The sequence below is a fragment of the Pinus tabuliformis genome, chromosome 9 (assembly GCF_031772625.1).
Source record: "Pinus tabuliformis cultivar Carrire ecotype Pingquan chromosome 9, CPIR1, whole genome shotgun sequence".
Taxonomy (NCBI): Eukaryota; Viridiplantae; Streptophyta; class Pinopsida; order Pinales; family Pinaceae; genus Pinus; species Pinus tabuliformis.
The window spans coordinates 247,789,275-247,807,259 of NC_142307.1; the positions used below are offsets into that span (position 1 = coordinate 247,789,275).

The 17,985-nt window shown below is 38.7% G+C and overlaps 1 protein-coding gene and 1 pseudogene across 1 annotated transcript; both read right to left on the reverse strand.

Annotated features, from left to right (window-relative positions):
• Window positions 1-305: 305 nt before the first annotated feature.
• LOC149148118 (DEAD-box ATP-dependent RNA helicase 15-like) lies at window positions 306-8,095 on the reverse strand (annotated as a pseudogene).
• Window positions 8,096-9,543: 1,448 nt separating this feature from the next.
• Window positions 9,544-10,739, reverse strand: LOC149148119 (2-methylene-furan-3-one reductase-like). The gene is made up of 2 exons (XM_089440471.1): window positions 10,452-10,739; window positions 9,544-10,324 (listed from the first exon to the last, which is right to left on the reverse strand). The coding sequence occupies exons 1-2, from the start codon at window positions 10,638-10,640 to the stop codon at window positions 9,809-9,811; spliced, it is 705 nt and encodes a 234-aa protein (XP_089296597.1). The 5' UTR covers window positions 10,641-10,739; the 3' UTR covers window positions 9,544-9,808.
• Between the last annotated feature and the right edge of the window lie 7,246 nt (window positions 10,740-17,985).

A 17,985-nucleotide genomic window follows, 5' to 3' on the forward strand; every position in this document is an offset into this window, starting at 1 on the left:
AACATACTGGATCTTGCCTCAAGTCAGAAACTAATAATCGAGAAGAATTGTCACATATAAAGAATCATGGAAGAAAAAAATGAATAAACAAAATGCCTTTCAAAAATAGAAAATAAAGAGAAAACACTAACATTACCCTGGATACATCAATGTCTGATCCGAACAGGTTTCGAACATACTGGATCTTGGGGTACAGAGTTTTCTCTAGATTGCTGCCCAGCAATAGTAGATAGAGAATTTGAAATCAAAAGCCGTTAATGTTGCTGCAACTTGCAATGTATCTAAAAAAAATATAGTTTATATTTTTACATAACAAATGCTAAGTCATTAAGATTTCGATAATAGGTGGCCTCCGGAGTAAGCTGAGCCGATTTTTCAAGCGTTACAGGTTCCTCTACCAATCGACCAGTTTTGTCAATATCTCCAATGTTTGTTTCCATGCTCATTTTCGCTATCAGCATAGCATGTCTAGAAGCATCAATTGCTCTTTCCTGCACATTCAATATTAATTCAGTAGACCGTGGTTTAAGAGGTGGCTTCTAATCCATGTTGATCTGTGGAGTGCCCAATATAAGAAGAATGAGGGATACTTTCCTTCATTATACTTTTAGATGACATTACAAAAATAAATGTTGGAATTCAGAGGCACAGCAAATCAACAAATACACAGCAAAATAAATCAAGCACATAAACACAGTTTTTAACGTGGTTCACCCAACAAATCTGGGCTACGTCCACCAAACATAGGCATCAGGAATTTATTATTGAAATCAAGAGATTACATCATGAAAACCTCACACTCTTTTAGCAAACATCTGAATGGTTGCCTGTTATATAGCCTAGAGAATCTAACAGCCTCATTAATTCCCTCACATCAAATATAGGAGGCATTAACTCCTTCCCAACAACCTGGAGTTAATCTAGGACCTGAATTCCTATTGTTGTCACCAGCTGAGATTTTTCCTATTTCATTACAAACGAAAAATCTCAACAATCTCCACCTTGACAACAATTCGCCTGATGCCCTGTTATTATTATTTGATCTTTTCTGCAAGCCAAGAGAAGCCAAACACCAGCGTAGCTTCTCCAACAAAACTGGTTTTGTGAACATGTCTGCACAATTCTCCTTTGTAGGCACCTTTTCAAGAGAAACGCCCCTTTCAGTGATAACCTGTCTTACAAAATGATACTTGATTGGAATATGCTTTGATTTACTATGATAGGCTGGATTCTTAGCCAAATGTATGGCACTTTGACTATCACAAAGCAACCTAATGTTGTCCTGTAACCTACCAAACTCACCAAGCAAACCTTTCAACCAAACTGCCTCTTTGCAAGCATGAGAAGCAGCAATGTATTCTGCTTCAGTAGTGGATAAAGCAACAATATTCTGTAGCTTTGACATCCAGCTTATAGCTCCACCTGCAAGAGTAAAGACGTACCCTGAAGTTGATCTTCTCTTATCCAAATCACCTGCAAAATCGGAATCAACATATCCGCAAACAAATTCACTACTCTTATTGTAAGATATACAATAACTAGGTGTGCCTCTCAAGTACCGAAGCACCCATTTTACTGCTAACCAGTGCTCTTTACCCGGATTTGCCATGTACCTGCTGACAACCCCAACTGCATGAGAAATATCTGGTCGCGTACACACCATCGCATACATCAAACACCCTACTACATTGGCATATGGAATTCGAGACATATAATCCTTTTCTTCATCTGTATTAGGACATAAACTCAAAGAAAGCTTAAAATGGGAAGCTAAAGGGATTGACACAGGCTTCACATTATTCATACCAAACCTCAAAAGTATTTTCTCAACATACTTTTTTTGTGATAGCCACAGCTTACCATTGCTCCTGTCTCTGAAAATCTCCATGCTCAAAATCTGTCTTGCAGCTCCTAGATCTTTCATATCAAACGCCCTTGCCATTTGAGTCTTCAACCTGTTGATTTCTTCAATGCTTTTGCTTGCTAAAAGCATATCATCAACATACAATACCAAGATAATGAATATGCCATTATTAAACTGTTTAAAATAAACACAATGATCATATTCACTTCTAACATATTTCTGACTCAACATGAAAGAATCAAACTTCTTATACCACTGTCGAGGCGACTGCTTCAGGCCATATAATGACTTCTTGAGCCTGCAGACAAATTTCTCATTGCGATGCTGAACAAACCCTTCCGTTGTTCCATATATATTTCCTCATCTAAATCACCATGTAGAAATGCAGTCTTAACATCTAACTGTTGCAACTCCAAATCAAACAAAGCCACTAATGCTAACACAATTCTAATTGAAACAATTTTAACCACTGGTGAAAATATCTCATGAAAGTCTATGCCAGCTTTCTAAGAGAACCCTTTTGCAACCAGTCTCTCTTTGTACCTGTTTTCCGTATCATTCACACCCCGTTTCAGCTTGAACACCCACTTGCATCCCACATTTTTCCTGCCTTTGGGAATTTCAACCAGATCCCACGTGCCATTCTTACCTAAGGCCATCATTTCTTCCTTCATAGCTGCTTTCCATTTGTCACTATTTGAACCTGCTACATCTTCCTGATAACACAAAGGTTCATCATCATTAGCGATCAAAGCAACTGAAGTAACATGATCATCATACCTTCTCGGAGGGCGTTTGATCCTTGTAGACCTCCTTAAGAATGTTTCTGGTGCTTCCACAATTGGCTGTCTATCAACTGTAGGAATTTCTTCATGATCGCCATCTGAGACCTGTTCATGTCCTCCATCTGAACCCTGTTCATAATCTGATTCTAAAACCTGTTCATGACTAGAATCTGAACTATGGTCGTTATGACTATCATTAGAAATGTTGTCAAACTAAATATGCTGGAAATCAGATACATCATCCTGTTTCAATCTTCTATCTACATCTAACTGTACAAGAGAGGATTCATTAAACTTTACATCTCTGTTCATGATGATTTTGCGGGTAGTAGGATCCCACAATCTATATCCCTTTGTTCCATCACCATACCCAACAAAGATATACCTTTTAGACTTTGGATCTAATTTACTTCGTTGATGTTTAGGCACTAGAGCATATGCATCACAACCAAACACTATGAGTTTAGAATAGTCACAAGGGTGTCCTTTCCATACCTCTTGCGGAATCTTGCAGCCTATCGCCGTTGATGGAGATTGGTTTATCACATAACAAGCTGTTGCCACCGCTTCCGTCCACAACTCCTTTTGCAACCCGGCGTTACTCAACATACACCTTGCTCTCTCTAGAAGAGTCATGTTCATGCGTTCAGCAACTCTATTTTGCTGAGGAGTATAAACCGTGGTCTTATGTCTCTCAATCCCTGCATCCTTGCAATAGCTGTCAAACTCCTTGGAGGAAAACTCACCACCATTGTCAGTTCTTAAACATTTTATAGTTCTACCAGTGTTGGTTTCTACCAATGCTCTAAACTGCTTGAAAACTGTAAAAACATCATACTTCTTTTTCAACATGTAGATGCATACTTTCCGAGAAAAGTCATCAATGAATGATACAAAATATGACGAGCCACCATATGACGCTGTAGGAGTTGGACCCCACACATTTGAATGGATATAATCAAGTATCCCTTTACTAGTATGTTTGCCTGTTTTAAACTTTTGTTTACTTTGTTTACCAAACAGACAATGTTTACAGAAATCCAATTTTCCAGATCTTAGGAAGTAACTTTCGGTGAGCCAAAATTTTCAATCCTCTTTCACTCATATGCCCCAATCTTTGATGCCATAAGTGAATGGAACTACTGTCATGTTCAGACACAGACACATGATCTGACCCAGTTCTACCTTCTAATTGAAAAAGATTTCCTACCTTCTTAGCCTTCATCACTAGTAACATACCTTTATAAATTTTCATAACTCCACCTTGAATTACAGTTTTATATCCATTTGAATCAAGTGCTCCTAATGAAATCAAATTTTTTCTTAGATCTGGTACATGACTCACATCAGTTAATATTTTGGCTGTGCCATCAAACATTTGTAGTTGTACACTTCCTATTAGAACAATACTGCAGGTGACATCATTACCCATGTACACGACTCCATCATCAATTGATTTATATGTTTTAAACCAATCTTTATGAATACACATGTGGTTAGATGCCCCGGAATCTAACAACCAATGTTGATCATGTTTTGAAACATTAACAGACAATACCTCATCACTCATACCTGAACCTGATACTAAACCTGTATCTTTGGTGTTGGCTTCCTTCTTTTCTATCAAAGAGCCTTCTTTAGCAGCCTGCTTTCGCTTCGAGCAATTCTTTTTCAGATGTCCAGCCTTGCCACAATGCCAGCACTTCACCTTTGGCTTCTTTCCTTTGGACTTTGAGCGAGAGTCGCTATGCTTTCCCCCGGAGTGTCTCTCTCGTGAGCGACCTCTGGCCATCATTACCTCTGATGTAGAGGTGTCTACATTCAACCTCTTCCTTGTCTCCTCAGCCAACAAGGCTCCAACAACATCGTCAAACTCAAGGATATCTAATGTACTAAAGCTTATGGAAGTAACAAAGTGATCCCAGGATTCAGGCAATGAACACAATAGAGTTATTGCCTTATCCTCTGAATCAAATTTCACATCTAGACTGTCTAATTGCACCAATAAGGTATTAAAAACATTCAGGTGATCAGCAATTGAGGTACCTTCTTTCATCCGCAAACCGTAAAGCTGCCGTTTCAGGAGAATCCGGTTTGTCAAAGATTTCGTCATATAGAGCTTCTCAAGCTTTGACCACAAGCCTGCGGCGGATTTCTCTGACACAATGTTGAACAGAACATCGCCCTCCAGACACAACCGAATTGCGCTCAGAGCTCTATCGTCCATCTCATCCCATTTATCCTCCGTCATGGAAGAAGGTCTTTTGTTTTTCCCCAACAGTGCTTTCGCCACACCTTGTTGAACCAGCAAATCGTGCATCTTCACCTTCCAAATCTCAAAATTATTCTTGCCATTAAATTTCTCAATTTCAAAACGGGCACTTTGAGTTTTCGCCATTTTGTATCAAAAAACACAATAATCTCCAATATCAACGTTTTAAATACCCGCAATTAAAAAAAAATTGCCTATGCCTTTAAAACAAAATATCTTCCCTGCTTCTGGCTCAACAAATCTGCAATATGCGCAATTATTTGTAAACTTGTACAAATAAAAAAACCTACATATAAACCTGCACAATTATCTTTAACCTGGCATTTGTGCAGAAAACGCAAGATTCACCGTTTGACAATGATACATGCGTAAGGCGTTGATATTACAGAACCTTTCCCTGTGCTTTCAATCTAACGATCAAGCATGCAAAGCACAGCAATTTCAATGACTCTTCTACGGTGTCCGGAATGAGAGGCATAGAAATCAGAAATTTATTAATAATACCAACAGCCTTTTCCAACGAAATCCAAAGAAATCCTCTGATGACCAAACGATCGTATAACTGATAATAATGTAAAACAAACATTTGTCTTACAATCAATATTCCAGCGCTGTCCCAATCAATATTCCAGCGCTGTCCCAATCAACAGGTTTCATTGTTTTATGGAATTCGGGCAAATGAAAAAGAACGCGCAGGGGCACAAACATACGAATGACATTCGGTCATATGCACCAGCAATATAATAAAACACCAGCAATGTTCTTACGCATACGCATCAGCAATTTTAAAAAACACGCACCAGCCATATGTAACAACACCAGCTATGTAATTACGCAGCATGCTCCACGGAAAACTAAAAAACATACCAGGTCAACACGCATTCACGCATCCGCTTCTGAACGCATTCACACGGAGTCACGCACCAACAGCTCCAGCAACCAGAGAAAAAATTCTCCACGCCAGCAACAGCAGCGCTCCAGCAACACCTGTGCTCTACCTCCAAACAGTGCAACTCCAGCACAGCCAGCGCCTCCAACGACCTCTGATACCAATTGTTGGAATTCAGAGGCACAGCAAATCAACAAATACACAACAGAATAAATCAAGCACATAAACACAGTTTTTAACGTGGTTCACCCAACGTGGCATCAGGAATTTATTATTGAAATCAGGAGATTACATCATGAAAACCTCACACTCTTTTAGCAAACATCCGAATGGTTTCCTGTTATATAGCCTAGAGAATATAACAGCCTCATTAATTCCCTCACATCAAATATAGGAGGCATTAACTCCCTCCCAACAACCTGGAGTTAATCTAGGACCTGAATTCCTATTGTTGTCACCAGCTGAGATTTTTCCTATTTCATTACAAACAGAAAATCTCAACACTAAAGACATCGCAAAGGTAAAATTCAAGGTTTTGAAACCTCTTGTAATCCAACCATTGTAATGTTTGCTTTAGCAATATCCACAACATGCTTCTGTAGAATAACATGACTACTTTCATCCAAAATCTAACTCAACATTCCTTGCAAGGGTGCAAGATTGGTTGAAGCTCCACTCAAAATAACTAGTGAGAAGGAAGCTCCTTGACGTGCATATTTCAAAGATTTTATTGTAAATTTTGGGGATATTCCAAGCATATATCTTCAATTTTGACAATTATAGACATTGATGACTCGATAATATGATCATTTTTTCCATCGATTGCTTTTTAATCGCACTAAATCCAAATTTGTTGTAAAATTTGTAGCTCAAAACATGGGTTTTTGTATAATTAGGACAAATAGAAGAAAACACGCATGGCTCTCATAGAAAAACCAAATATGTCTTAGTCGTGGATAAGGCTGAAATTGTGATGGTCTGTCTACAAATGCCTTGATGGCCATTGTTCCTTTCAATTTTATGAATCTGCTGTGTTTTATGAACAGAAAACAAAACCAGACGATGCCAAAACTGAGATGAATGAGAAGGATAATTATTGCAGACACCAGAGAAGATTTCAATGGCCATGATGGCATGTATGTTGATGCTTCTATATGTGCTGGGAGTGCATTGATATCAACTGCAAAACGTTCTTGAACCTGCTTCAGCACATCCTCCTCTGATGAAGAAGCAGAAGAAAGAAAGGTTATTGCAAGACCCTTTGTGCCAAACCGTCCAGCCCTTCCAACCCTGTGCAAATAAGTATCTGCAGACTCAGGCATATCATAGTTGATAATAATATTAACTCTTTCAATGTCAATTCCCCTGCCTACCAGATCAGTTGCAACCAGAAGCCTCTTATTCCCCTGCTTGAAACTTTTGTATCTCATCAGTCTTTCATCACGCTGCATTCCAGAATGAATGCAGGTACAAGGAAAGTTGCACCCCACCAGCAGCTTGGATAGCTCAGAAGCCCTTTTCACACTCTTCACAAATATAACCACCTGGTTGAAATCCAGGACATCCAGCAAATCAGTCAGCTTCCTATTCTTTTCTACCTCAGCCAGTTTTATATAGTGCTGAACTAGACCATGAAGTGTGAACTTGGCCTCATCATCAACATATATCTCCATAAGATCCTGCATGAACATATATCTCCATAGGATCCTACATGAATTTATTGCAGACAGGCCTGATTTCCTTGCTCAGTGTGGCTGAAAACATCATGACCTGCTTGTCATGAGGGGTCATCTTGAAAATGGCCTGTGCATCTCTCCTCATGTCCAAAGATTCCAACATTTTGTCACATTCATCCAGAATAAAATGCCTGATATTTCTCAGACTGAGATCCTTGTCTTTTGCCAATGCCAGAATCCTTCCAGGGGTCCCAACAACTATTTGGGGGGATTCATTTTTTAATATTGCATTGTGAGTTTTGATAGGCAGGCCTCCATAGAATACAACAACCTTCAATTCTTTCAGATGAGTCATAAACCTCTCAAATTCATGGCATATCTGGTATGCCAATTCTCTAGTATGGCACAAAACTAGGGCAGAGACTTGGCCTTCTGTGGGTTCGATCTGCTACAGAGTTGAAAACATGAAAACTATTGTTTTCCCCATTCCAGATTTGGCCTGACAGAGTACATCCATGCCCAGAATCGCCTGAGGAATGCACTCGTGCTGAACTTCTGATGGATGTTCAAATCCAGAGTCCACAATTGCTCGAAGGAGCTTTGGCTTCAGTAGGAAATCCCACATAACCTTTCTTGGAGGCTTCATCAGTGGCAAAATGTTCCTCCAATGCTTGTGCGGCCAATTCCTCTTATTCATAGTCCAGGAGCTCTTCATTATGAATCTCTTCCTTCAACTCTTCCACATTGTCTACTCCTTGTTTTGCCATTTTCACTAAAAATATGAAGCACAAGCACAGCTTTATGATGAAATAGCAGAAGAGGTTTTATTGTTGTAAAAGATGAAATAATGATGCAGAAAACCAGCCATGTGTGTCTCAAAGCACTCTCAGAAATTATATAAATTAAGGTTCAACAGACATACCCATCTCATTCAAATTAGTGACAACTTCATAGGGTGATATTTAAAGTACATTTGAGAGAACTGCCTTTTCTGGCTATGTTGGTTATGTTTTCCACCAACCCTGCATCAACCACACTAATTGAAGTTTGGATGTGACAAATCTAGTTTACAATATTAGGTTATCGGGTAGGGTGGTTATATAAATACCTACATGATATTGGGTAGCTTGGTTAGAGAAATGCTTACCCTCTACACAAGTCATGTTTCACTAGAGTTTGTGTAGCTCAACTCTTTTAGTGGAGTTTGTGTAATCCAACCTATTTTGTATTTTATGTGATTATTTTGGTTTGGAAAAAAAATGGCGTCGTAAGATAGTTGATCTGGTTTGTTTGTTTTTTTATTTAAATTGATAAGAGTACTTGAATTTTATTATTTATGATTTAGTATTATAAAAAAAAATGCATAAAATTTTGTAAAATTTTATATTATTCTTTAAACAAAACCTAGGCTTGTTTAGACTACATGAAAAAAAATACTATATAATATTATAACATTATATATATACCCAGAACAATATACACAACACATGTACATTGTTCTCTACATCAACTCGTCTATTCAATGGGCGAAATGACGATCTTTCCTCTGGCTCGTCTGCTTTCCAGATGTTTGTAGGCCTCTCTAACATCAGAGAATTATGAACCCCCTTGTGACTGGTAAATTTAGTTTAAACAAAAAAAAAACTCCAAAAATCTTAGTTGGGGATGGGATTTAGTTTAAACAAAATAAACTCCAAAAATTTTAGTTGGTGATGGGATTTGCTTTCATATTGGTTGTATCTTTTTATACTAACAAATCGTTTTTTATAAATACTTATGGGAGTTTTGCAAATCTGGTCCAAACACCAAAAACTCCAAAAGTCTTACTTGGTGATGGGACTTGCTTTTCATATTGCTGGTATCCTCCTATGCTAACAAACAGCTTATGGGTGATGGGACTCTTACAAATCTAGTCCAAATACCAAAAACTCTATAAGTATCAATTGATAATGAACTTGCTTTCATATTACTTGTATCATCCTATACTAACAAACTACTTATGAGTAACCCTTCCTAACCTTCAAAAGAAAAAAAATTCTGATAGGAGAAATATCCAACTTAAATTTTGAGATCAGACCCCTGACCAATGGAGGAAGGAACCACAATTCAATCGTTAACTCCTTACCATGGCGGGAGAACCCACACATGCTTAACCCTGGGCTCTTTACAATGGATATTAAAATTGACCCTTACAATGGAGATAAAAACTAATAAAAAGTCTTAAAAAATTCTATTCATTCTAATATAATTTGCGCCATAATACCATGGACAAAAAATTATGGGCAGGCACTATAAACTATCATTCCTGAGTCAAAATTAATCCTAACACATCAGAATCGAAGCGAGTGACTGACCTATGGTGTCAAAAACGAAATCGAATTTCTCGGAGATCTGATCGTAGCTCTGCTTCGTATAATCGATGACCACATCCGCCCCCAGGCTTTTCACGAACTCGAGCTTCCCAGTGCTAGACGTGGAAACGATTCTGGAAGCTCCATAGGCATGCCTCGCCAGCTGAATGGCCAGGCTGCCCACACCGCCCGCTCCTCCCACAATGAACACGCTCTGCCCCCTCTCAAATTTCGCTATATCGAACGCCTGTTGCACAGTAAGGACAGCAAGCGGCAGGCTCGCTGCTCCCTCGAACGATAAATTGTTGGGCTTTGGTGCCACCAGGTATTCATCCACTACGGTGTACTGGGCGAGAGTGCCACACTGCTTTCGCCTGCCTGCTTCGAAGTTCCCGACGTCGCTGTAGACCTCATCTCCATTCTTGAACTTGGAAACGCCATCGCCAACTTCGACCACCACTCCTGCCTGATCACGGCCTGGCACAACCTACATAGCACAAACGAAATAGGTTAACAAGAAAACATTCAAATACCCTAATTTGTAGAACGGATGGTTGCGCATGATTATGAAGCTTATATTAAAAAATAAGAGGAGGAATGAACACATGTCATACCGGAAAGTCGGAATCCTCGCTTCCGAATGAACCGTTCCGCCTTCTAAAGTCTGTTGGATTGAGAGCAGCAGCACGGATTTTAACTAGAAGCTGGCTTGGCCCCGGCTTTGGCACAGGGACTTCACCGAATTGCAACACGTCTATGGATCCATATTCGTTGTAGAACCACGCCTTCCGAAGTTTACTCATATCTGCTTTCTGTCTGCAATACTCTACTTTGTGCTTTGATCTGATCGAGAACCAAACTTTCAAAGTCTTCTAGATAGTTTAGAGAAGCTAATTTGTCGTGGGTATTTGTATGCACCTGCAGGACACATGTCGAGATCAGGTTAGTGCCAACCACTTTAGACTATTTGTATGGAAAGTAGAAATCAAAATGCATTGTATCTCCATACAAAAGGTATAGGTCAAAGCATAGAATGCATTGCATTTAGACCTAATAAATAAAAAAAACATACAATGCATTGCAGGTCGACATAAGGTTACCGACACAAACAAAAAAATATATAAAATGCAAACATTGCATCTGGACATAACTTTAAAGTAAAAAACTTGAATTATTATAAAGAGATTAAAATGCATTGTATCTAAATAAAAAAGGACACAAATTGCCCATAATGCACTGCATTCAAATACAAAAGCCACAAATCAAAGCACAGAATGTGTTGCATCCATATCGAGGAGACCTTCCTTTTTTTTTCCGAAGGTGGCAAAACCTATCAAACTCAGGTGTCAAACCAACAGTGAGGACAACCATATCTGGCTGCTATCCGCGAATGTCGGTTTGACTCATCACCGTTATCAAGGAAAACCACGCCACCTGTAATAACCCGCTGGTGGTCCGTAAGGAAGCAGGCTTTCACTCCTGCCAGATGCCTCTGGGTCTTGGGCCGTTAACCTGTTTCCTTACGTCCGAGGAAGACGAGCTCTTAGCCAAGCAGAAGCAGTTTTACGGCATACTCCAGGCCGAGAGACCTTCCTTTTATTATCATTATGATATAGTGATTATATAATATCATTATATAATAATTTACGATATATTTCATTAATTTCATTAATCACGGAGAATTTTTTTTTTAAATATAGACACTAAAATATTTTTTTTTTAAATATAGAAACTAAAATAAAATAAAATATGGGATGTTTTCATATATATATATATATATATATAATATGTTATTAATTAAATATATAAATTTTATATTTATTATATATATTATAATATATATAATAATTAGTGGTATATTTTTAAAGTGAGGCATTATAATTAAATGGATTATAATATTTTTTTTTTCATTCATTATGTGTCTACCTTTTTCTAATTCTAATTTGTTGATATGACTTCTTTTATGGTTTCAATTGCTCAAGGTGAACCCCCATCTCACCTCTCAAAATTGCAACCTTTTGTGCATTATTGATCAACAAATCAAGCAAAGTTCCTCCTTCCAAGTTTGTTACAAAGCTCAATAATATCCACAAAGTTTCAGTTCATCCATCATCATTTCAAAATATAGTGTTAAAACTTGTAAAAATGTACTCATTAGCAAATTTATGGGGATTTGGTCCTCCCAAAAATCAATGGCATTGTGCACTGAAAAGAGTTGGAATGCATTGATCAAAGAACAACTCTCGTTTTCCTTTTGTGTTCAAGGATTCTTCTTCTTCCTCTTTCAAGAAAAGGATGACACAGATCTTATCTTTCACAACAATATGTATTTTAATGGTTCTCGACACCTCTATCTCAATCGATGGATACCTTATTTCAATACTGAAAACAATATCCCCTCTACAATTTTTCTTTGGTTGAAACTTCCCCGTCTTCTTTGTACAACTATAAAAATGAGGGTTTGTGACATTGGCGACGCGTAGCGAAAATACATTGATAGAGCTAAGGCCCAAGATAGAATTAAAGATTTTGTTGGCGTCAATGTAGAATTTTAAGTCAATAGGGGCCTTCCAGAATTTATTATATTAAACCTAGATTCATGCTCTTATATTTAACCTATGGATTACAAGAAACTTCCCTTCAAGTGTAAAAGTTGTGACAAATATGGAAACTTTCCCAAGAACATCCCAAAATCCTCACCAGAAATTCCTGGTAGTAGCCAAAATAAAAAAAGGAGCCTCTAACTAAGAAATGCCCTCTCACCTCCTCTCACAAGCCCCCTCAACATTATTCTCTCCCCTCTTCTTGTGGATTAGGGAAATTAATTTCCCCTCCTTCCAAGCCTACTTCCTATACCATGGATCCCAACATGAACACTATGAAATCCATTATCCCTGTAAATTTAAAGAGTGGATCACCTCTAACCTTCCCCCTTAGCTCGACTCCCCATCCCATCGATCCCCCACTTCTTGACCCTCTAAAAGAAAACCCTAAATATTTTCCTACCTCAAAAGTTATGGGTCTTGACCAACATGAAGCTAGTGAATGCCTCATCCCTTCTCGTGCATACTTTGAACACCGATTCTCGATAAAGGAAGTAATCATGGGAAAAAGCAAAAAATAAGTATTGGGTAAGGATCCAACATCATATCATACTACTAGGAAGTGAGGCAAAAAAAAAGCATAGGAGAGAGACAACTACAACAAAAGAAAATAATATTGGCAAGGATTCAATAATACAAAAATCATTTAACCCAATCTCAAGAAAAGAAAGGATCCACACTAGCTCCAACCTGTCTAAAGGGGATACCCTCAAGATCTCAAGTAGATAATGAAAATTCTCTCTTATAATTCCAAATGCTCAGGCTACAAATCCAAACTAAAATTCGTTAAGGATCTTCTTTGATTTAAATATGTTATGCCCTAAATATGTTATCGTATTGGCTATCCAAACCTTTCATTTACAAGCCATATTCATAGGTCCTTTGTAATATATTTTGTAACTATCATATTACCAATTTTCACTAAATGCATTCATTTGACCTTGTGGTTAATTATTAATGATTTCTTGTATTTTTAATGATTAAATGAGTTTTTAACGTGGTTTTCCAATGACGGTTTACTAATATGTTTATGTGCCCAAACAACAAGTTCTAATACTAGAATTTAATACTTTGGTACTTATCTAAGTTTCGGTACTAAGTAAAGGTTAACACATTGGCACTTCTCGAGATGACATGGGTTGCAACTACATGTTTATAGATGGATATATGTTCACACCTAGTTCACATGTGAAGCTCAAGTCGTTGTTCAAAATTGTAGTCAAACCTAAGTTCCAGGTACAGAAATTTGGTACCTAGATAGGTACCAATTTCACATTTTCCATAAGTTCAGTACTTAGTGCGGTACCCGTTTGGCATTTTCCAAAAATTTGATACTTAGTTCAATATCAGTTTGAAAGCAGTTATGGGCAGTTGGGTTGAGATTTGGAGAAAGGTCAAAACCATGCCATGTGGCATCACCTCCATCTCTAATGCATGATTCGATCATAACAAAAATATTTAAAGGATTATCTCTTGTTTTAATCATAGTATGGAAGAGAGAGTCTCATGGAAGTCAATGTGATCCTTTGGACCATTGGTTTTTGTAACCAATTTGAACTTCTTCTTTTTTGTAAACTACTGCATTTCTATTATCTACATCAAATTTAAAAATACAAACTAAGAAACCTCAATCCGCCCAAATGGGAAACTGGATCTGTTGGTTCCTCTTCATCAAACATTCAATACTGTATTCCGTTCTACATACTGTCATGAGAAACTTGCAGGACATTAAACCTTTTTTATCCAAATGTTTCCATAAACTGTTCTTTCAAAGATCTGCTAAAAGACCTATCTTCACTACTACTATTGAGACATGCAAACGAATTTCCAAAAAAACAGAGCAGTAGCATCTAAATTCAAAAAAAGACAGTTAACAAGCCTCTCAATTCTCCGCTCTTCCCCTTTTGATTTCATTGTCATCTTTGGTCTTCCCCAGCTCCTTCAGCATCTCCCGAATCTCCTTAATTTGTTCGTTATGTTGACGCAGTATACCTTCAACATTCGCCACCTCCTTCTTCGCTGTCGACGCTTCCTGAGCCATTTCCACCATTTCTGCCGCAACTTGCTCCATGGCCTTGGCCAAAAGATGCTTCAGTACCCAGTACATGTGAAGAGCTCGGCGGTATAGAGTTAATCTGCCTCTAGTGTTGCCTGGGTCAGGCAGCTGGGTTGTCCATTCTTCCATCTCAGGGTCTGATGGTTCTTCCAGGACTCTGTTTTCCATAACTTCAATGATTTTCCGGATGTCTTCATTCGTTTCTAGATTGTACACCTGTTCTGCCTCATGCACCATCCTGTGGATAGATTTCTTTCCCCTTTTTCGCCTTCCCTGAGGCTGATTCCCCTCCTCACCATTGTTTGCTTGCCGGGGTCTACCTCTGCCTCTCTGTTCGCGAGCTTTCCTTCTTCCATCTGTTCTACCTCGTTTAGCACCTTTGCTGCTCTGACCTGTTTCAAAAGTCTTACTCCGAAAACCCTCGTCCTGGTTAATCTCCATTTCGTTTGAGCTTTCGATTTCAATTTTTATTCTGCTCCGTTCAAATTGCCTGTCTCCGAATTCCTCCCGCTCTGCCTAGACTCCTTTATCCCAGCTCGCTGCCATTTTGGTTCGTTTGAGGCGTTGATTTTGGTTCCTCTGCCAGGTCTCACCTTTCCTCACCACTTTCTTCAACTTCTTGCTGTCTTCCATCCTTCTCTTGTTTTGCCTTATAGATTTCTCGCCACCTTTCCGTTTATGATGAGTTTGCGCTCCACTTCCTTTCTCCCTTGCAACTTGAATGATGCTCTGTTCGGTGTTTTCCAAGGTTTGTTTTGGATTGCATACCTGCTGCTCTGAATTATCATTAATTGCTAATGTCAGGGAGGTGTGGCCGCCATCCTTTTGTCCTGTCTTTGCTGCCGAATACACCTGCCTTATCTTCCCACTCCGGATCTTCACGGTTCTTTGATTACCATTATGTTGTTTCATGGTTATCATTGTCTATGAGTTGTTTTAAGCTATCCCATCTTGTCATCATTATTTGATTTATCCAGTTGTCATCCACTTTCCCCATTAATTCCTTACTTCCCCAGTTGGCCAAGCAATCCGCAGGCTTATTTCCTTCTCTCCTAACATGCGAGGTGATTTTGTATTCAATACCTTTCAATGTTTCCTCAATTTCTTGGACTATGCTCGTTGTTCTCCAACTTTTGACAACCTTCTCCCATTGTTTCCCTTGTATTAATTTTCTAATGGTGGTTATGACCAGGGCTGAATCGCCTTCGATCTCTATCTTCCTATATCCGTTTCTTGTAGCAATTTTGAGGCCCTGGTAAGCTGCCATAAATTCTGCTTCGTTATTACTCATTGTTCCTCCATGTTCTGCATAGATCCATTCTACCTCTCCTTGTCTGTTTCTAAAGATTCCTCCATATCCTGCTGGACCTGGATTCCCCTTAGCCGCTCCGTCAAAGTTAAGCTTGATAAACCCTTCCTGTGGCCTTCGAAAGACTGCAAGACTTTGGCCAGCGATAGGTTGTTGTTGCTTTGTTTTTTGTTGAAAGACCATCCCTTGTTCCAGGTTCAACCTTTTTAGGATTTCTGCTTCTTCCTCAGAGGTCTTCCAATCTTCCTCTGTCCAAATTTCTGCAAGGATTGATTCCCTGATTTGTCTCAGGGTCCTTTGCCAAACTTCTTCTGGATTTGATATTTTCCCCTGGAAAATTCTTCCATTTCTCTCTTTCCAAATATTCCACACATTGAAACCTGCCACCATGTTCCAGGCTCTTCTTACCACCGAGCTTTTAAACTTTCCTTCTCCCCAATTACATAGAGTTTGTATGATATCCTGTGGATTTCGTTCAGTTGTTGAAAATAGATCTTTAGTCTTATCCCATTGGAATTGGGCCATTCTGCAACCATTTAGGAGGTGTTCCTGGTCTTCTTCGTCTTGGTAGCAGAGACAACATCTTAATGGGCCTGAGAATCCTCTTTTTTGGATTCAATCCTAGGTTAGAATGCATTTTCTCCTTACCAACCATACAAACATCTTTATCTTCGGCCACCATTTATTTTTCCAAAGCTTCCTCCATTTCTACTCATCTTCCCTCTGCTCTTGCTGGATTTTTATATTATATGCTTCCCTAATAGTGAAAGTTCCTTTAGTTTCTTTACCCCATCGTAGAATATCATTGTCTCCTCTATTTTTTATTTTCCTGGACTCTAATTCCTTACTGAACAAGGTTTTTTGTTCCTCCGTTGCATTCCTGTTCCAGTCTTCCATTGATTTCCATTCCCTCCATTCTTCATTTCCTCTTCCTTCTATCCAATAATCTTTGACCCAAATGAGTTCTCTGTCCATCCTTTTTCTGTAGATATCTTGCATTCCCTGTAGATTCACCATTTTCTCCCTTTTCTGCCACGCTTCCTCCCAAAATCTCACATTCTGGCCCCCTCTGATTTCCCAAAATATATGTCCATCAACTAATTCTCTGCTTTGATTAGTCAGGTTCCATATATCTGATCCTCGTGGTGTTTCTTGTTTCCTTGATATTTCTTCCGGAGTTGATGGCATATTATATTTTGCTGTCCATATTTCTTTCCACAGGTCCTTCCCTCCTTGCATCCATCTCCATCTTAATTTGGCTGCTAGAACTTGATTTAGGACCGATGGGTCCCTTAGACCTAGTCCACCTTTTTCTTTTGGTTTGTTTAGGCTATCCCATGAGCAGAGTGCCCATTTCTTTTTTTGCTTAGGCCCTCCCCATAGGAATTTTCTGTATATCTCTATCATCTTATTGCATATCCCTTTTGGTGCTGCCATTACTAATAATGGATATATCGGAATTGCCTGAATGGTTGATTTGAGCAAAACGACCCTTGCAGCAAGATTCAGAGTATGGAAAGACCAATTTTTCCAGTCTTTTCATGATCTTTTCCATGATGGATTTCCAGTTTCCTATTTTAAGGGATGATGAGTCTAGCATAGTTCCTAAATACTTTGTTGGAAGTTCCCCTTTTCTATAGCCCAAGGTCCTGGTTAAATGATTTTTGATGGGTTCCACTGTATTAAAAAAGAATGTTCTTGATTTTTCATTATTTACCTCCATACCTGAACCTTTCATAAACACCTCTAGAATTCTCTTTATCCTTCTCACCTCATTCAAGGATACTTTGCAGTATATCATGATGTCGTCCACGAACTGTTGGTGAGTGACAGTAGTATGATTGCCCCATAGTCTCAGACCCTGGATTTTCCTTTCTCTTAATTCTTTTTTGAAATATCTACCTAATCCTTCTGCTGCTATTATGAAGAGAAAGGGGGATAGGGGATCCCCTTGTCGAAGTCCTCTTGAAGCATTAAAAGTAATAGATGGGGCTCCATTTAGCAGGATGGAGAAATTCGGCGTGGAAATCATGCTTAAGACCCACTTCACCCATCTGTCGCAGAATCCAAAGGCTTGAAGGATGGCTTCTAGATATCTCCAGTTTAATCTGTCATAGGCTTTTGACAGATCTAATTTTATCAGCATTCCTTTTTCCTTTTTCATTTTCAATGTGTGGATT

Coding starts and splice junctions, on each gene's coding strand:
- LOC149148119 (XM_089440471.1), bottom strand. CDS start 10,640: ATGAGTAAACTTCGGAAGGCGTGGTTCTACAACGAATATGGATCCATA. Junction 10,325..10,451: donor GCGAGGATTCCGACTTTCCG/GTATGACATGTG, acceptor TGTGCTATGTAG/GTTGTGCCAGGCCGTGATCA.